Source organism: Protopterus annectens, chromosome 3.part1 (genome assembly GCF_019279795.1).
Source record: "Protopterus annectens isolate FY-2018-M chromosome 3.part1, PAN1.0, whole genome shotgun sequence".
Taxonomy (NCBI): domain Eukaryota; kingdom Metazoa; phylum Chordata; order Ceratodontiformes; family Protopteridae; genus Protopterus; species Protopterus annectens.
This window is the reverse complement of record NC_056732.1, coordinates 1,869,241,059-1,869,262,977: the sequence shown is the minus strand read 5'-3', so window position 1 is coordinate 1,869,262,977 and position 21,919 is coordinate 1,869,241,059. Positions and strand designations below refer to the sequence as shown.

Here is a 21,919-nt window from a genome sequence, read left to right as displayed (position 1 = left end):
AGCGTTGAGCTAAGGAGTTGGTACATGAGTAGTTTTCCCAGTTAATGGTGGGGTCAGTTGAAGTCGCCCATTATTAGGGTGTTTGGTTGAACCCTAATATTTTCCAGTACATCAAGAAAAGAGGAGTGGGAATCCTGGGGCATGGTGGGGGATCTGTAGCAAGCTACAATTTGGATTGCAGTTTTGCCCAGAGTTAGTTGCACTTGGATAAGCTTGGATGCATTATGCTGAGCAACTAGCCTGGAGGTGTGGATATCCTTAATGAATATGGACACACCTCCGCCTTTGGTGTTTTGGTCCACGTTACATGGCCGAAAAGTGTGGTATGAGTTATAGCCTGGTAGTGCAGGGGTGGTCTCTGGAGCCTTGAACCAGGTCTCAGTCACTGCACAGATATCTATGTTCTCCATTTTAAGGAGTGCCTCGAGTGAGTGCATTTTGAGATTTCGACTTCTAGCATTGAGTAGCATTACCCTCAGTTTTTGCTTGCCTGTTCCTGTTATGGTGGTGAATTTGTTATTTGAACCCTGGCTAAAAAAGGCACTATAGGGGCAGCAAGAGCCTTAGCCAGTATCTGGAATCCCAGGGGCGACAGGTGCAGGCCATCTGTGGCAAAGCATCGTGGTCTGTCGACCATATCATCCCAAGCAGACAGATACTGGATCCCCTTAGAATGACACCAGAAGCTTAGCCAATTGTTGAAGTCAATCATTTTGTCCTTGTACTGCGGTATCATTCTAGACGATGGCAGAATGCTACTCAGGGCTAGGGTCATACCTGCCTGGGCTACAAGATCGGAGAGCTCTTCCATGTCTCTTTTCATGTAGTCCAGGGAGGTACGTCTCAGATCATTCACACCAACATGGACAATGACAGAGTCATATTTGTACTTGTTGTGGAGTGACCTGAGTGCGTGGGTTATGTGGCGGATCCTGGCACCTGACAGGCAGCTGACAGTAACCTTCTCCTTGTTTAGCCTGGTGAGTGGACATCAGTGTGCCTGACTATAGAGCCACCTATGACTAGTGTGTTGGGTATGTTGTTTTGCCTTATTGGCTGTGGTTGAGTGGCACACTGAGTCTGTGGGCTATGTGTCATTCGGGTTGTGTTGGGAGATGAAGGTTGCTTGCGTTTCTGCTTTGGAGGTCTCTGTTGCTTAGACAGATTATTATTGAGAGCCTCTGCAAATGTTTTTGTGCTACTATGTGTGGATTTTGGTGGTGTAGATTTAGTGAGACTATGCAAATGTTTACCTTCTCCTCATGACTATCAAGTTCAGTCTTGGTTGGAGAGAGCTTTACCTCCAGTTTGGCTAGATAAGTGCATCTCTCACAGGTTGTAGTGCTGGGTGGTAGGAGGAGAGGGCTGTCTGTGTACATGAGGCAATTTCTACATTGCCTCAAGATGCCCAGATTCATCAGATAGACAGGAGAGAACACTGGGAGCTGACCCTTGGACATGCCTGAATACAAAACTATTTTCCTCTAGATAAGTGAGGAAAGTGAGTAGAAGAGCGTTTTTTCTCTAAGCAAGTGAGAAAAGTAAGTACAAAAACTGTTTTCCTCTAGGTAATGAGGAAGATTGAGTGCTGTAGTAATTAGTAGCTTATTTAGTGCTTACAAGTTCTGAACAAGTGCTGAGCATGAATAAGCAAATTTAAGTGCTAAAACTAAGAATCTGTATCTGCACTAGACGAGTTACAGGACCGAAACAAGTGCAAATGCAGGCTTTCAAATCAGAAAGTTGAGAGAGATGGAAGATTGCCCAAATGGCCAGTAACTACAATTTCTGGGCCAGAACCACTCCTTATGTGGTAGACAGGTTATCTAGTGCTTACCACTCCCACTGATAAGCTAGAAGGCTTCCCTCCAACACAGAAAGGCTTGGGGGGCTCAGAAGCTTACATACAGTCCTGGATACAGCAAATCTACAATGAGTTTTAGGTTGGTATTTGTTTGCTGGGGTTCGGCAGTGATTAAGATGCATTTGAAGATGACGATGAAAAGAATGTGCTAGAACTGTATGCTGGCAGGCAGCATGTTAACTTTATTAAAGGTGGTGCAGTGCTTTGCCATTCTGGGGGAAGAGTTCAGGCTCAAGCGAAACATGTTTCTACTTTAAGTGTGCTTTGGGAAGAAATGGGTGGTGGGGAGAGGGCAAAGTAAACTACTGGTGTCACAATAGTGGTAATTCGATGGTTAATGGTAAATGACACTGAAGTTGGTGACTAGTTTCACTTGGTTATGACATTTACAAACTGTTTTACTGACATTATCCGTGAAGGATAATGAAGACCTATTCAAATTCCAAAACACCAGACTTTTAAAGAACATGGGAAAAAAAGATGCGAGTCTTCAAAATGTTTTTTTACAAAGTTGCCACAGAGTAATACGCCACAAATGTAGATTTCCACTGCTGGTCATTTAATGTTCAGCTTTATTTACTTATACTGTCATTTAAAATTTTCCTTCGCAAAATATTGACAATACCAAATGATGCTTTTGAAAATTGTTTCAAAAACATTCTGTGCTACTTGTATAATTCAAAATGTCATTCACAAACAACAGACACATCAATTTATGCATCATTACTTATTTAGAGGTTACTTTTTTCTTATGACATTCCAGACTCCGCCAGAATAAACCTTCCAAACAAAAGGGACGTTCAATAGACACCCCTCTGCTGTTGGCTTGTAATCAGTAATTTAACAAATGAGGACAACATCTGTCATTGATAAATGCTAGTTTCCTTTTATGTATAAAACAGGCTACAAATCTTTGTTAAATGTCCAGGTAGTTCCTTCTTTTACTTGTGTCAAGCTGAACATAATGACAAAAAATAAAAAGATATCTGACAATAAGTAAGAAGCTCTGTACTGTAAGAACCAGTACTTATTGCCAAAGACTCTCTAAATTAAATAAAAAAACAACTGCACTAAAAACACAATCCTCCTCACTTAAGCCTTCGTATTATCCCTTACCCCACACCTCATCCAGGCTTTACTTGCTTCAATGCACTATTATTGCTTGGATTTCTAAGAGAAGCTCTAAAAATATCCAGTGCTGGTCTCCTTACTGGTCTCTGTTGTTGTTCCTGGCATGGCTTTTTTCATTTGATAACCCCCTAGACTTCAGTGACACAGTATGTTCCAAGTGCAGCTCACTGATACCATGTTCTGCAGTGCTGTTACCTCCAGGATTCAGTATCACACCATGTTCTGTACACTGCTCATGTCCAACCTTCAGTATCACACCATGTTCTGTACACTGCTCGTCCAACCTTCAGTACCACACCATGCTCTGTAAACTGCTCATGTCCAACCTTCAGTATCACACCATGTTCTGTACACTGCTCATGTCCAACCTTCAAGTATCACACCATGTTCTGTACACTGCTCGTCCAACCTTCAGTACCACACCATGCTCTGTACACTGCTCATGTCCAACCTTCAGTACCACACCATGTTCTGCAGTACTGCTCATCACGATCCTTCAGTACCACACCATGTTCTATACACTGCTCAGGTCCATCCTTCAGTGCCACACCAGGTTCTGCAGTATTGTTCACCCCCAGCCTTCGGTACCCCACCATGTTCTGTTGTGCTGTTACCCCCCAGCCTTCAGTACCACACCAGGTTCTGTACACTGCTCATGCTCATCCTTCAGTACCACACCATGTTCTGTACACTGCTCATGTCCAACCTTCAGTACCACACCGTGTTCTGCAGTACTACACACCCCCAGCCTTCAGTACCACAACATGTTCTGTAGTACTGCTCACCCTCAGCCTTCAGTACCACACCATAGTCTGCAATACTGCTCACCCAGCCTTCAGTATCACACCATGTTCTGTAGTATAGCTCACCTCCAGCCTTCAGTACCACACCATGTTCTGCAGTACTGTCCACACACAGCCTTCAGTACCATACCATGTTCTGCAGTACTCCTCACCCCCAGCCTTCAGTACCACACTATTTTCTGAAGCACTGGTCATCCCAGCGTTCAGTACCACACCATGTTCTGCAGTTCTGCTCACCCAGCCTTCAGTATCACACCATGTTCTGTAGTATAGCTCACCTCCAGCCCCCAGTACCACACCATGTTCAATGCTGCCACGTTACTTACCCTCCCATCATTTAAGTCTTTTAATCTGTTTTTTTTTTTTTTTCACTCAGATGCAGATATTCTACTTTGCACCACTCTCTAATCTTCAAAACTGCTTCAATATTAAAAAAAATCTTTTTTTCCTGAAACATTCTTATCTTTATTGCTGTTACTAAATTTAAAAAATGACAATTTATACACTCATTACCTTACTATTCAAATTGATTTTTGATAAACATTTGTGTAGCACAATGGTATAATAGCTTTCGCAGTGACACTGCACTTCTACTACTTTATACACCGATTACACAACTCTACTCCTTCTTGGATACTTCCAGAAATTTAGGAGAACATATTACCATTTATAAGACAGACATTCTTATGTCTGTTTAAAGTTACATTTTTCCTGGAGTGAAAGCAGGATACATAATTTGTCGAAAGGAGTTTCAATAAATTCATCCATCTCTCAAGCATTTATTAATTATTAAATTGTATGTACACAGGTTTCTGACAATACACATAATTATCTCTACTCTTTTTTACTTAATATCATTGTAGATCAATCTGTGTGTATATACCATTAAAAAGCTATCCAAGGGCTTGGACAAGCGCATAAATATTGAGCATGTGCAAGCCTGACTGCCATTTTGCAGTTAACCAGTTTGTTCATATTTTCTGATGCGGCTATCCATCTTGATAGGTTTCTATGTATTAAAGCATCTAAATGAAACCCCAGGTCTTCCTGTTATACGTATTAGAGATAAACAAGCGACAGCCATGATTTTCATATTATCGTTTATCAGAGTACAAAGTGCACTAGGAAAATTAAGTCAGGGGAAGCAGCAAGCCCAAACAAAGTCACAGCAGATATGATCAAGTCATTGTGTGTGTTAAGAGAGAAATGGCTCATTTGGGTCTTCATCATAGTGTGGACTGAAAGATGTATCCAGATTGAAAATAAGCATTTTATTGCTTGTATACCAGCAATAAAATAAGCATTTTATTGCTGGTATACAAGAACAAAAGGGTATTTCACAAGTACAGACAGTACAGAGGCATCAAACACCTGTCACACTGCAAGAAAGTGCTGGTAGAAAGAAAGATGGGAGATGAGCAGTTCAGATTCAGGTCAGGATGCAACACAACCAACCTGATGTTTGCAGTGAGACAGGTAAGGAGAAGAAGCTGGAGATGAGCAAAATGTCCAATTGGGCATTCCAGGACATGGAGAAAGCATAAGGGAAGGTCCCAAGAAAGATGGGAGATGAGCAGTTCAGATTCAGGTCAGGATGCAACACAACCAACCTGATGTTTGTAGTAAGACAGGGAGGAAGAAGAAGCTGGAGATGAACAAAATGTCCAACTGGGCATCCCAGGACTTGGAGAAAGCATAAGGGAAGGTCCCAAGAAAGATGGGAGATGAGCAGTTCAGATTCAGGTCAGGATGCAACACAACCAACCTGATGTTTGCAGTGAGACAGGGAGGGAGAAGAAGCTGGAGATGAGCAAAATGTCCAACTGGGCATTCCAGGACTTGGAGAAAGCATAAGGGAAGGTCCCAAGAAAGATGAGAGATGAGCAGTTCAGATTCAGGTCAGGATGCAACACAACCAACCTGATGTTTGTAGTGAGACAGGTAGGGAGAAGAAGCTGGAGATGAACACAATGTCCAACTGGGCATTCCAGGACTTGGAGAAAGCATAAGGAAAGGTCCCAAGAAAGATGGGAGATGAGCAGTTCAGATTCAGGTCAGGATGCAACACAACCAACCTGATGTTTGCAGTGAGACAGGGAGGGAGAAGAAGCTGGAGATGAACAAAATGTCCAACTGGGCATCCCAGGACTTGGAGAAAGCATAAGGGAAGGTCCCAAGAAAGATGGGAGATGAGCAGTTCAGATTCAGGTCAGGATGCAACACAACCAACCTGATGTTTGCAGTGAGACAGGGAGGGAGAAGAAGCTGGAGATGAACAAAATGTCCAACTGGGCGTCCCAGGACTTGGAGAAAGCATAAGGGAAGGTCCCAAGAAAGATGGGAGATGAGCAGTTCAGATTCAGGTCAGGATGCAACACAACCAACCTGATGTTTGCAGTGAGACAGGGAGGGAGAAGAAGCTGGAGATGAACAAAATGTCCAACTGGGCATCCCAGGACTTGTAGAAAGCATAAGGGAAGGTCCCAAGAAAGATGGGAGATGAGCAGTTCAGATTCAGGTCAGGATGCAACACAACCAACCTGATGTTTGTAGTAAGACAGGGAGGGAGAAGAAGCTGGAGATGAGCAAAATGTCCAACTGGGCATTCCAGGACATGGAGAAAGCATAAGGGAAGGTCCCAAGAAAGATGGGAGATGAGCAGTTCAGACTCAGGTCAGGATACAACACAACCAACCTGATGTTTGCAGTAAGACAGGGAGGGAGAAGAAGCTGGAGATGAACAAAATGTCCAACTGGGCATTCCAGGACTTGGAGAAAATATAAGGGAAGGTCCCAAGAAAGCTGAGGTGGGAAGTCTTGGAAACACTGACAGAATTAATGCAGGTTACATTTAATGACCCGAGACACAAGTACGAACAGTGTTCAGATCACAGGGGGGATCCCAGTGATAGTGGTTGTGCATCAGGGTTAATCTCAGACTACTTCTTTTCAGACTAATAATGGACTAAGTTAGAAATTGGATCACAAGGAACAGATAAAGATACTTTATTCAGACAATGTGGCAATACAAATAGATCCTGAAAAGAAATTTCAGCAAATGACAGAGGAGTGGAAAGTAAAACTGAAGGCATATGGGACAAAATAGCAGTCTGTGTAGCAAATGGGGGGGGGGTCATAAAAAGCTGAAAGCGAAGATAGGAAATAGTGCAAAAAGTTAATAGCTTCAAGTATCTAGGAGGTGTGATTGAGCAGAAGGGAAGACTGAATGTGGAAGTTACAGCTCGAGTCAGAGGCACTACAGTCAACTGTCCCAAAGTATCATGGGTACTTTATGTCAGAACAATGCCAGAGAAGATGAAAGGTAAGGTGTACAAAACACCTAGCAACTAGTATATGACACAGAAATCTTGGCAGAAGGGGAATCTTAAGGTGATAGAGATAAACTATCCCAAAGTATCATGGGTAGTTTGTGTCAGAAAAGAAGGCCAGCACCAGGGACTCGAAGCAAAAATTATTTATTGATGTTACCAGACCGGTTTCAGCATATAGCTTTCTTCAGTGGTTATACATGGTCAGCAGTTCACAAACTGCATTTATATGGGATACCCAATTAAGCAATAATTTATTTGGCCACGTGTACATGTCAAGCGTTCTACATTGGTCAAATATCCAGACAGTTCAGATGTCGGATGTCCGAACATCTGGGAGACATCAAAAACGCTAGAATGACCAATGCTTTGTACAAGCACTCACTGATTCACAAAACAGCCAAATTTACTTTTACCATTATCGATAGAATTTTTGTAAACAAATGTTTCAGAACAGGATGGCACAATTTATTGAACACCAAAGAAAAGAAATGGATAGTTAAATTAGGTGGTCTCTTTCTACCAGGTCTAAATGACAAGTTATGATATTGTGTTTAGGATTATGCTGAATATTTAGTGGTTAGCTTTCCAATTTTTTAGTATATTTTTTTATTTTCTTCATGATTTGGTATACATTGTATTTATTTTTGTATGCAGTTTTTCGAATTCCATTTGTGCACACATTTATGTATATTCACATACATATATATATATATATATATATATATATATATATATATATATATATATATACATATATACACATACATTTTGAAACACATTGTATGAACTATTCATCTTTGTTCTTCTTACAGGAAATGATGTCTATTATTGCTTAATTGGGTATCCCATATAAATGCAGTTTGTGAACTGCTGACCATGTATAACCACTGAAGAAAGCTATATGCTGAAACCGGTCTGGTAACATCAATAAATAATTTTTGCTTCGAGTCCCTGGTGCTGGCCTTCTTTTTTGCTTACATTCAAGTTGCTTTGGCCTGTGCATCTACCGTACTTGCTAGCACTTTTTTGAGTGATATAGTTTGTGTCAGAACAATGCCAGAGAAGGTGAAAGACAAGGTGTACACAACAATCGTGCAACTAGTATATGACACAGAAACCTTAACAGAAGGGGAATCTTAAGGTGAGAGAGATAAACTGTATTAAAGTATCATGGGTCGTTTGTGTCAGAACAATGCCAGAGACGCTGAAAGGTAAGGTGTACAAAACAATGGTGCACCTAGTATATGACAGAAACCTCGGCAGAAGAGGAATCTTAATGTGATAGAGATAAACTGTACTAAAGTATCATGGGTAGTTTTTGTCAGAACAATGCCAGAGATGCTGAAAGGTAAGGTGTATAAAACAATGGTGCAAGTAGTATGTGACATAGAAACCTTAGCAGAAGGGGAATCTTAAAGTGATAGAGATAAAGGGTCTACATTAGGTGAGCGAATGCTTAAGCTGGTTGAACATCTACATGTCGACAGCTAAAGAGTGAAAGCATAAAACTGTGAATGGCCACTTCCATGGATTTTTTTCTCAGGCTTGGCCATTATCGGGAAGTTGCCCTTTTCCCCAATGCAGTGCAATATCAGAGTTGGTATATTTAGTTAGAGGGGGTGTTGGGGGCACAGCCCCCCACATGGGGAGTATGGGGGTGAAGCCCCCCCACTAAATTAGAGTTTAAGGTTTAAGTATCCAATGGCCAAGCACATTTTTTTCCCCAAGAAAAAATTTTTGGTAGTGGCCGTTCGCGATTTTAAGGTTTCAATGTTTAGCTGTTGACATTTAGCTGGTCGACAAGCTAAACATTCGATTTTGTAACATAGACCCAGGATAAATTGCCTGAGATGGGCAGTAGAGTGCATATCATGGGAAAGACAAAGAACTGAGCACATCAGAGTGGAAGCCATGGTAGACCCAATTACTCTGGAGTACAAGGAGAACAGATTACGACTGTTCAAGCAGAAGTGCACAAAAGCAGAAAATGATTAGGTAAAGCAGATTTTGGAGAGACAGGAGGAAGGGAAGGAGGCAAGAATATCCAACCAAGGATAGATGGATTGCATGAGAGAAGAGGTACAGCAGGCAGGCATGAGTGTTGAAGTTTACAGCGGGTCTCTGAATCAAAAAAGTGGGACGAGATCATGGGACACAAAGACCCCATGAAAAAAAGGAAAAAAGATGTTAATGATGATAATGGGATCCCTTTTTCACTAGTATGGTGCTCTAAAAAGATGTTAATGATGATAATGGGATCCCTTTTTCATTAATGTGGTGCTCTAAAAAAGATGTTAATGATGATAATGGGATACTTTTTCATTAATGTGGTACTCTAAAAAAGATGTTGATGATAATGGGATCCCTTTTTCATTAATGTGGTGCTCTAAAAAAATGTTAATGATAATTGGATCCCTTTTTCATTAATGTGGTACAAGATGTTAATGATGATAATGAGATACTTTTTCATTAATGTGGTGCTCTAAAAAGATGTTAATGATGATAATGGGATACTTTTTCATTAATGTGGTGCTCAAAAAAAGATGTTAATGATGATAATGGGATACTTTTTCATTAATGTGGTGCTCTAAAAAGATGTTAATGATGATAATGCGATACTTTTTCATTAATGTGGTGCTCTAAAAAAGATGTTAATGATGATAATGGGATACTTTTTCATTAATGTGGTGCTCTAAAAAGATGTTGATGATAATGGGATCCCTTTTTCACTAATGTGGTGCTCTAAAAAAGATGTTAATGATGATAATGGGATACTTTTTCAATAATGTGTTGCTCTAAAAAAGATGCTAATGATGATAAGGGGATCCCTTTTTCATTAATGTGGTGCTCTATAAAAGATGTTAATGATGATAAGGGGATCCCTTTTTCATTAATGTGGTGCTCTAAAAAAGACGTTAATGATGATAATGGGATCCCTTTTTTATTAATGTGGTGCTCTAAAAAAGATGTTAATGATGACAATGGGATCCCCTTTTCATTAATGTGGTGCTCTAAAAAGATGTTAATGATGATAATGGGATCCCTTTTTTATTAATGTGGTGCTCTAAAAAAGATGTTAATGATGACAATGGGATCCCCTTTTCATTAATGTGGTGCTCTAAAAAGATGTTAATGATGACAACGGGATCACTTTTTCATTAATGTGGTGCTCTAAAAAAGATGTTAATGATGATAATGGGATCCCTTTTTCATTAATGTGGTGCTCTAAAAAAGATGTTAATGATGATAATGGGATCCCTTTTTCATTAATGTGGTGCTCTAAAAAGATGTTAATGATGATAATGGGATCCCTTTTTCATTAATGTGGTGCTCTAAAAAGATGTTAATGATGATAATGGAATACGTTTTCATTAATGTGGTGCTCTAAAAAGATGTTAATGATGATAATGGGATACTTTTTCATTAATGTGGTGCTCTAAAAAAGATGTTAATGATGATAATGGGATCTCTTTTTCATTAATGCGGTGCTCTAAAAAAGATGTTAATGATGATAATGGGATACTTTTTCATTAATATGGTGCTCTAAAAAAGATGATAATGGGATCCTGTTTTCATTAATGTGGCTCTCTAAAAAAGAGGATGTTAATGATGATAATGGGATCCCTTTTTCACTAATGTGGTGCTCTAAAAAAGATGTTAATGATGATAATGGGATCGATCCCTTTTTCATTAATGTGGTGCTCTAAAAAGATGTAAATGATGATAATGGGATCCCTTTTTCATTAATGTGGTGCTCTAAAAAGATGTTAATGATGATAATGGGATCCCTTTTTCATTAATGTGGTGCTCTAAAAATGATGTTAATGATGATAATGGGATCTCTTTTTCATTAATGTGGTGCTCTAAAAAGATGTTAATGATGATAATGGGATCCCGTTTTCATTAATGTGGTGCTCTAAAAAGATGTTAATGATGATAATGGGATCCCTTTTTCATTAATGTGGTGCTCTAAAAATGATGTTAATGATGATAATGAGATCCCTTTTTCATTAATGTGGTGCTCTAAAAATGATGTTAATGATGATAATGGGATCTCTTTTTCATTAATGTGGTGCTCTAAAAAAGATGTTAATGATGATAATGGGATCCCTTTTTCATTAATGTGGTGCTCTAAAAAGATGTTAATGATGATAATGGGATCCCTTTTTCATTAATGCGGTGCTCTAAAAAAGATGTTAATGATGATAAATGGATCCCTTTTTCATTAATGTGGTGCTCTAAAAACGATGTTAATGATGATAATGGGATCCCTTTTTCAATAATGTGGTGCTCTCTAACCTTTCTACCAAAACTCCTCTGTCTGCAAAAAGGATCTGCATTTGTTTACAAGGAAAGTTTGACTGGGGCAACATTTTGTCCCATTGCTTCAGAAAGTTCATAACCTAAAGGACAACAAATGAATAAATATATCTTTGTCCACTTTCTTCAGATTTCCTCCATTATAGAACAGTAATTCACCTTACTTTCAAAGAATAAAAAATAAAAGGAAATCCTCGTCTTCCAATATCACCATTATAACTCAGTCATAAGGGAAACCTTTATTGATGCACAACAACATAAAAGTGTATATTTCTGTAGTGTTTGTCACACTCATTACTAAGATTATATTCATAGATTACACAAGTCCATATAATGGCCCTTTATCAAAGAAGACAACATCTCATCTACCTGTCAGAATGGCAAAAAAGGGAATAAGTGGGGTTTATTAATTGTTCATCTCATGCTTAAGCTATGTGCCCAGCCAAATAAAGCACAATATACATGACTGGTAATAACCAACATAACCACTGAAAGAGGGAGATGCTACCTCCTGCATAGGTACCACTCCTAACAATGGTGGCAGGTGACTGCCAGGCCATGGAGCTTACTGAACCTGCCTGGTTTAAATGTTTTACATTTGCTTGGACATTTTCATTAAGGCGATTTTGCTGCACTACATTTATCCTTGTTTTTTTTTACTCTATGTTGATGTTTCTGTAATAATGTTTGAATTAGTAGTTTATGTAAACTTCTTAGTACTAAAATAAACTTTAACTGAAGCCAAGGAGGCTTGATATTACTGTCTCTCACCATTCGTTAAACATTCCCAAAACAGCAAAATAATGCAAAATCAGCATGAGTACTATAAACCTTACACATCACACAGCTTCACCAATCAACTAATAATCCACACAGCTTTCACCATTCAGCTAATAATCAATCAATCAGTGACAACACTCTATGACATGTAATGTATTACAACCCCCCCAGGCATACCTACCAGGGACATCACACAACTTCATCATTCAACTAATAATCAATCAATCAGTGACAACACTCTATGACATGTAATGTATTACAATCCCCCCAGGCATACCTACCAGGGACATCGCACAACTTCACCATTCAACTAATAATTAATCAATGACAAGACTCTGACATGTAATGAAACATAACACACTGCATACCTACCAGGGACATGACATAACTTCACCACTCAACTAATAATTAATCAATGACAAGACTCTATGACATGTAATGAATCATAGCACACTGAATGCCCACCAGGGCATCACACAACTTCATCATTCAACTAATAATCAATCAATCAATGACAACACTCTATGACATGCATCACAACACACTGCATGTCCACCAGGAACATCGTACAACTTCACTATTCTACTAATAATCAGTCAATGACAACATTCTGACAGGTAATGAATCATAACACACTGCCTGCCCACCAAGACTAATTCACCTGAAAATCATTAGCACTTAAGTAACCTCTTCACATCAGGTTAATAGTTTGCCATGGTATGTAATATATGAACAGTCCATCATTAAAATATCTTAAACCATATGAACACCTGAACTTGATCAGCATTATTCTTATTTACCTTAATACACAACATAACATTAATATGAAATTGTTAAATTATTTAACTGTGTGTTTATGTATAATAACTAATCTATATCTGTCTATATAGTTGTATAATATCCCTAATAAATTTCAAAATTATAACGTTCAATGAGAAAAAAATCACTAACCAACCATCTAAGCCAAATGTTATTTTTTTATCAGTATTACACTGGTAAAACATTTTAGCTAGCTTATTTATAAAGTCCCTCTTTAGGTTACTGGGTTCATACAATTCAAGCAGACCCATCATACCTTTCAATCTGTTTGATTCGAAGGGTCATACTTATTAGTGTTTGCCTTATCATTCTGATCCATTTTCTCATCCAGTTCATCCTCTCTTTCATTACTGACATCAATATCTCACACCTTAACAGTGTTCATCTTTTCCTGCTCAGCCTGCAGTTCTTTTATTTTCATAACTGCTTCATCCAGATTCTCAGAAGTTCATACCTACCAGTGCAAAACAGTTTTAAAATAGCAGGAAGTGAGTTTATACCACAGGTTTCTCCGTTTCCATCCCTTTATTGCTTTAACTAATCAAAAATGCTGACTTAAAGTACCCCATGAATAGTCAGGTTCAGCTTATACAGGTCTCCCATCCAGTGTTCTACCAGATTGCCAAAAAAACACAGCATGCCAGAAATCTTGGCACTGCTGGCCTACATAACTCACATCTACCTTCCATGTCCCTCATTTATAAGACATTCTCCTCAATGAGTCCATTGTAAACTGTTCATTCTGTCATCTTGACTTTCACAGAATTCATCAAGCATGATCCCTCTTCACTTTCCAAGATTCTAAATGATGTCATCTTTCAGTTCCTTTCTTACCCTCCATTCCTATTAGCTGGTATTCAATGTGCCCAGTTTGTTTTGTCACCTCTACTACCTTCCCCATATTTCAGATACCTTTTATTTAAGAGGCTCCAGGCCTTCTGTTTGTCATGAAAAACAACTTTTCATTTCTATTCCAGTCACTTCCAGACACACTAAAACAGCTCTGGTATATTCTACAGTTCAGCCTGCCATTTTCAAGCAGTCATCTCCATAATATTTAATTGCATAAATTGTCTTGGTTCTCTACTTGATGGCCAAAAACAGTCTGACCACCATGTTTCAGCTCCTAACTTAACCTTTAAAAATCTCCAAATCACTAACAAACTCAATTTCTCCCATCTCGTATTGCCATAAGGGACCAAAAGCTGCACTTAACAGGTTAATTGTAAAGTTAATCTGTTAACCTGCACTTAACAGGTTAAAGTCACAGCTTAACAGGTTTAACTGAGAAGGTAACAGATTTCAAGTACCATTAGGTTTCAACAGTTGTTACTTGTGATTATCATGTCTCCCCAAATAAGGAAGGAAGGGGAAATATTTTAAAAAGGGTAAAAAAAAAAAAACTTCAGCCAAAAGCCAAGATATAATGATTACATTCTGTATATTTTTTGAAAAGACCTTACCTGCCCGGGACCAATGTTCTGCATCAAATTGTGATGACTTCAGATTTATGAAGGGCTGGTACACCTGTCCCTAGTGAGCTTTCTCCATCCTGTGCCCATCCCCAGTGAAATTAACAAACTACAGCTGGGAAAACCCATACAATTATCTCATACTTACTGCTGGTTCTGGTACCAGGAACCAGTATTTGCTGCACCATCATTCCTCCTTTGGTGTCACAAGGTGAAACTGTCTCAAAGTTCTTAACATATAGCCAAAGATGGTCCACTGGGATGTCATACCCTGCAAATAAAATAAAAATAAGAATGAAATTAAACTGTATGCTTTCACTGACTTCTAAACTATATGTGCATGCGTGTTCTGCAGTACACACACACACACACAATATAAATATAAATATATATATATATATATATATATATATATATATATATATATATATATATATATATACATACATACACACAATGATCTATTGAGTTTAACAGTTTAAAGTTTAGAGTTTAAAGGAGTTTAACATAGTGAGACAGCTTTAAAAAAGCAACGGAGAATCTCTGTTGCTTTTTTTAAAGCTGTCTCGCTATGTTAAACTCGTTTAACATAGCGAAACAGTGTGAAAAAAGAGTTATAGTAATGGAAAAAGTCCGGGCAACCGGACCTTTTTCCATTACTATAACTCTGATTTACAACGTGCACACTGACCAATCAGCGTGCACATTTTGAATATTAATGGGGGGAGGGAGTTGTATAATAAGAAAATAATATGCTCATCAACTATACTAAACAAATACAAACAAAACAAAAACATATTTATACTCGTGCAGTGTTCAAGCTGTGGTAGTTTTCTTATTTAAATAAACACACATTGGCATAATGGTTAAGGTGTTCATCTTACAGACACAAGGTACAGGGTTTTATTCTCATGTGGTGTACAAACATACCAACTATACTAAACAAATACATACAAAATGAAAACATATTTATACCCATGCAGTGTTCAAGCTGTGGAAGTTTTCTTATTTAAAATGCTGAGAACAACACAGAGAAACCCAACAGGTTTATATACAGCTATAAAAGGAAAAGATAAGGTAGTTTCTAAGACTATTCAAGTATCCAGGCAGTGGGCATGTCACAAGTTACCAGTCTGTATAATGCACATAGAACACCATCTGCTCACAAATTAATGGGCACCCAAGCCAACCTTCCTGAGGGAAGACAATCAATCCTCACTTCTGGGAGATAAAAGAGCAGACTTCATTGCTTAAGTCTATAAAAGCAAGGTTATGTGCAATTTATCAAAAGAAGCATGAAGTTTGAGAAGAAACGTATGTAGGGGACATGCAATAGCCAATGGCCTTCTGGCCCATAGATCAAAGCGCACCTTTATGTTTGGATGTGTTCCAAGCTGGTAGCATAGCTCTAGTGAGCACCATTTCAGCTAGGACAAGAATTAAAAGAACTGGGTTAAGAAATATCAAGACAATGAATAATCTTAGCAATCGCAAGGTATATGTCATTAGTAGAAGAAATAGTCATGTAAAAGCAGGTGCTAAGCCTACTGGTGAAGTGCAAATATTGCAGATACACATATATGTTACGGACAGCTGACCTTGAGCTTGGTGCATAGCAAACCATGCAGTGAGGTCAATAGATTTTCATAATCATATATTCTGATTATTTGTCAGCCAGGGTAATGCAGTGATCCAAAAGCCAACTTCTGACAGTGACAAGGTGTACTGTGCAAACAGTACAGGTAAAATAATACAGCCAAGGTCTAGTATACCTTGGATAACCCTGAGTGCAGTATTAGTGTAGACATATAGAGTGCAAAGTATATAATGCAATGCTTACAGACATGAACAAAATCACTGGAGTTGAAGGTAATGAGTTTGAGCGAGTGGCAGCTGCATCAATATTCAATTCATGTGGAGAAGGACACATCAGATGACAAGGAAGGGAAGAGAAGCTATGCTTAGGGGCTAGAGATAGAGTGAAACATGTTTCATTCAGTTCCATCCAACAGGTGAGAAGAAACACATGAGTGTAAATCTTTAGAATGTTGGATATTCTTCAACTGAGAGAGGGTTCCAAAGTTTGGGACCAAGCATGAAGAATGAGTGGTCTTAGGCTTTGATTCTTTTGTGGACACATTCACAGGGATAAAGGAACTGGACTGTGATCTGACATTACATTCATTTGAGGTTTTAGTTAGCCTGCATCAAGAAAAAACAAGGTTTCAAGCTTGCACTAAAAAACTATCTTGTTAACACACAGATATGCGATTGCCTTACAACAAAGATCTAATTCCCACATTCCTATGTTCCTTGTGTCCGCTTAACTCATCTTCCTCCCCACCCTTCCAACCCTCATCTTCCTCACCACCTTTCCAACCCCTTTATGACTTTTCTCTTCTCTCGTCCCCCTCCCCACATCGTTTCTCTCCTTCTATATCCCCTTCCACTATTTTTCTCTTGTCTTAATACAACACATTTAATTTCTCACTAATTAATCTAACATATAAACTTTCACTCTGACTCTTTACTTGTCTTTATTAACAATGCTATTCAGATTTCATTAATCCTTTCCTCTGCAGAACCAGCAAAGGTTCCTTTTTCCTTAAAAAATGCCTATTATTTATAGCTTGTAAAATATACTTTAAATTGTTATTTTCTGTCTATACAAAAATGTAAATTACTTTGCACATTTTCTGTATGTTATTCTCCTCTTGTTGTACCTCGTGCATCTATGTTATTTCTGTCATATTTTCATATCATGTTTTAAATGTTTTTCAAATGTCTTGTTCTGTACTGATATTGTCAATTTAAATTATGGGGAGCTGTTCTCCCCTGGCCTCCACTGAAAATGGGTCTTTAACCCAGTTGGACTTTCCCGATTACCAAATGTCAATAAATAAATGAGAGACCCAAAGCAAGTTTCTCTCAAGTAAATATTAGTCTCTCTACAAAACCATCTAGAACTGCTGAGAGGGCTTTCATAGCTATTTTGACGTGCATAGTATTTGCAAACCCTGCAACTAGAAAATCAGCCTTAAATCTTATATGTTTCTCTGCTTTTTCACAAAAGTAGAAAACTCTTCATGCTATATATTAATCTACCTGCTAGAATAGAATTCTGACCTGTGGAGAAATCTTGTACATCTGCCTGGATTGAAGACTATGCAGGCAGACCATGTGCTGGAAGTTCCTACAGGAAATCAAAAGGTTTAGGATTGATCAAAGTCACTATTAATTCGTAAGATTTGCAGCATTTCGCTTGGCAGTACCACTTATCCAGAGAGTAAACAGAAATATAACAAAAGCCACTGCTCCACCGGGTTGGAAGGAAGCCTCTTCCATTCCCATAAATAATGGTGGTAGTTCTATTAAAACCAAGTTGGCAGGGTCCTATCCTGACCAAGGCTAAAGATAGTCTATGTAGAAATCCTTCATCAGTGACTATTCCAATCCTTTGTGGGTAACTGCACACTAAGAACCCCAACACCACTACTTAACAAGAAGATCAAGCCTTTGTGCATTCCCACACCAGCTCCACAACACTGCCTTGTAGCCATCTTAGGCATGCCAAGCTTGGCACTTCAGCCTGCAGCTGCATGAATGCGATGGTGCCAATTTATCTGTTTTGTGTTTAGTACTCTGGTGGCTCACTTGTGTTTAAATACAGTAATGTACTATCTCTCCCTTATAATGCAGATCCACTGAGGTGAATGTATACTCCATTGCTTGATGCCTCTCTTTGGTGGGGTGTCATTGTTTCCAGGTGTTCCCTTCAGAACGCTACTGGACCATAAGCCAAAATATTACCATTTTTTTCCTTCACTACAGATAGTAGTAGTCCCTCTTATTTACAAGATCTCTTTCAACAGAATTTATTGCTATATAATACTTTACCTGTAAATACTCTGCACAAGAAGTCTCTTTCCTGCACATGTACAGACTTATTGGCCTCCACTAACATGGCTAGTGTGTCCTGCTTTGCACCCCCTCCAGCCCCAATTCCCCAGCTATCTCTAGTATCATTACTTTTATACTGTAATTTATATATTCCAATTTCATAGCCAATTATCCATGTCATGAAGCACCTCAAAACAGCATGTATGAGGACTACAGAACATATATTTAGCCAAGCTAGGCATGGAAATAATACATATAAGGAAAGCTGGTAGAAGAATGCAGAAGTCCAGGAAAAAAAGAAGGGGTGCAGGAAAAAATGGAAGAAAGAAAAGACCGACAAGACAGGAGGGAATACTGGCTGGCTAACAAGAGGCTAAAAAAGGAGTTACAATAGCAAAGGACAAGGTATCAGAGGTACGATACAGAGGCACTCTGCCAACTTCTGGAAGGTGACTCAGTAGATGGAACAAAAAGTATATTGGGTTGCAAGGCAAAGACAAAAACATAAAGATGAGTGAGACACCCTTCATAAGGGATGCCAACAACAACCTGCTCACCAGTCCACAGGACATCAAAGGCAGATGGAAGAAATATTTCAAGCAGCTTCTGAATGAAGAAACCCCCACAGAAGGTGTACATCCACAGATACGGCCTACAATAAGCAGGAGCCCACCATGGAAGAAATAAGAACAGCTCTAAGGAAAATTAATGCAGGGAAAGTAGCAGGCTCAGATGAGGTCACAGCTGAAATGATAAAGACTGGGTAGCATAGTGGCACAGCAGTTAGAGTTGTCACCTCACAAGCAAGAAGTTCCTTGGGTCGATTCCTGGCTGGGGTGCCTTCTGTGTGGAGTCTGCATGTCCTCCTTGTGTTTGCATGGGTTTTCTCCAGTTACTCCATTTTCCTCCCAGATTTCAAAAACAAACAGTAGGTGGATTGGACACGCTAAACTGGCCATAGGTGTGAGTGTGCATGTGATTGTGTAGTGTGGCAGAACTACCATGGCAGGGGTAGCCACTATGTGGAGTAAACCATAGCTCTAGAGGATTGTCACTATTGAAGTGACACCATGACCCCATGTGCAAAAAAGGGGGTTACAGATGGGCGCATGGATAGGAGAGAACTGGCTTTGGAGGGTACTCATAGCTATGTGTATTCCAGGTGACTGAAGAGTAAGCATACTAGTGCCAGTGCTCAAGAGGAAAGGGTACAGTAACAAAGTACAGTTGTGTGCACTTACCATAAATGTAGATGTTCAAGTGTCTTCACTGTTGCAGTCATGACTGTAGGGTTCTCCCCTGCCGGCAGGCAGTCCTCGGTCGGTCAGAATCCCAAAGTCGGGGTCCGGTGTCGGCTGTTCAGCCATGCTCCCTGACGTCAGAGCGCCAGGAGTACAAAGCTGACAGCCGACGCCATGTTCTCCAGATTTTCTTGCCCCAGATGTCAGAAGTTCCAAAATAAGTAAGGTCCCATACCCTTTGCAAATACACCTCAGAAGAAGGGTGAAAAAAGGAACCACACAAAAGGAAAAATAAGAGGGGACAGGAGGGAGGGAAACCCAGACTGCAACAGTGAAGACACTCTAACATCTACTTTTATGGTAAGTGTACACAACTGTACTATGTTCACCGTGTTTCACTGTTGCAGTTATGACTGTAGGGTAGAGTCCCAAAGCAGAATGAAAGGGTGGTAGTCATAAAGTAGAGGGGGTGGCTATAAGGCCCTGCAAGACTGCAGAAGCAAAGCCTGCCCTAGACTTAGAGTAGAGAGGTAGATTGTAGTGCTTGGAAAAAGTATGCACTGAACTCCAAGCTGCAGCTTCCAAAATGTCTTTGGTAGGAACTCCCCTGAGGAAGGCAGCTGAAGTGGCAGCAGCTCTGGTAGAGTGAGTCCTTATACTCCCTGAGATTTGCTTTCCATGGTGTGAATAGCAAAAACTGATTCCATGAGCAATCCATTTAGAAATGGTCTGTTTTGAAATGGCTTTACCTTGGGAACTTGAAGCATAAAAAACAAACAATTGCTCTGATTTTCTGATGTCCTTGGTTCTGTCCAGGTAAAAACGTAGTTGTCTGTGTACGTCCAAGGAATGTAAGATCCTTTCCCTTTTATTTTTAGGAGTGGGGAAAAAAGTTGGCAAGTGAATAGTTTGATTTAAAGCCACTTTGGAAACCACCTTAGGCATGAAAGTAGGATTAGTCCTTAAAGACACCCTGTCTTGATAAAAAATAATATAAGGTTCTACAGCCATAAGAGCTTGCAACTCTGAAACTCTCCTGGCAGAGGTCAGAGCTAACAGGATGGCTGTCTTCCAAGATAAAAACTTGATGTCAGATGTGGCAGCAGGCTCAAAAGGAGGTACGGTGAGCTTTTCCAAAACATAGTTGAGATCCCAAGCAGGAATGGGAGGAGATCTAGGGGGGCTTAAGTTCTTAGCTCCTCTGAGAAACTGTCTCATGAGCTGGTGGGAAAAGATTGGAGGGTCTGTATTATAATGAGCAGAAATAGCAGAGGCATGAATCTTTATGGAAGAGAACGAAAGACCCTTATGTAAGAGGTCTGTCAGGTAAAGTAAAATCTGAGGAATGTTAGGAATAAAAGGATCAGAATCCTGAGCCTGCATCCAGGAACAAAATCTTTTCCATTTTCCTGCATAACATTTTCTAGTGCTAGGACATCTGGCTTCTAAAATGACATCCATAACCTGCTTGGGCAGGAGAGAATGATTCAAAGACCCTGGATTAACCAGGCCACCAGGCTGAGAGTTTTGACATGGGAGTGTAGAACCTGACCCTGGTGTTGGGACAGAAGGTTCGGAGTCTGTGGTAAAACCCAAGGGGGCTCCAGACAAAGGTTTTTCAGAGTTGGGTACCAGAACTGTCGAGGCCAATTTGGGGCCAGCAAGATTATCATTTTGGGCTTGTCCTGTTTGATCTTTGATAATACTCGTGGAAGAAGAGGAAGAGGCAGAAAGGCATATCCCGAGAGGTTTCTTCAACTGAATGATAGTGCATCCACTTTCCAAGCTTGTTCGTGGAAAGTCCTGGTGCAAAAAATCTGTAGTTGATGATTGAGGTGGGATGCAAAGAGGTCTATGTGAGTACATCCCCAGACTGAATCATTTTGAAAATTTCGGTGTCCAGCATCCATTCGTGTGAGTCCGAAAGGTTTCTGCTCAGACTGTCTGCCAGGAAGTTTTGCTTCCCTGGTAGAAACTGTGCTTGAATGTCCAGATTGCAAGCTAGAGCTGTGTTCCAAAGATCCATGGCTAGTCTGCAAAGGGGATAGGAATGAGATCCCCCTTGCTTGTTTATGTACCACATAACTGTGGTGTTGTCTGTCCGAATCAGTAGTTGTCCTGGTTGTAAAAGATTCCTGAAGGCCAATAGAGCTTTCTGAACGGCTAACATTTCCTTTAAATTGATATGCAGGTGCTTCTGATCCTTTGTCCAAAGGCCCTGCAGACAGTTGCCCTGAAAATGGGCTCCCCATGCATA

At 39.6% G+C, this 21,919-nt stretch overlaps 1 protein-coding gene across 1 annotated transcript in view; it reads right to left on the bottom strand.

Moving 5' to 3' along the window:
* The window catches only part of LOC122797942 (zinc finger protein 665-like), an 84,842-nt gene that overhangs the window by 20,885 nt on the left and 42,038 nt on the right, over positions 1–21,919 (bottom strand). Inside the window, exon 2 of the mRNA XM_044066462.1 lies at positions 14,670–14,792. Within this exon, the coding sequence (XP_043922397.1) occupies positions 14,670–14,792 (123 nt within the window). The remainder of the gene's footprint in view (positions 1–14,669; positions 14,793–21,919) is intronic.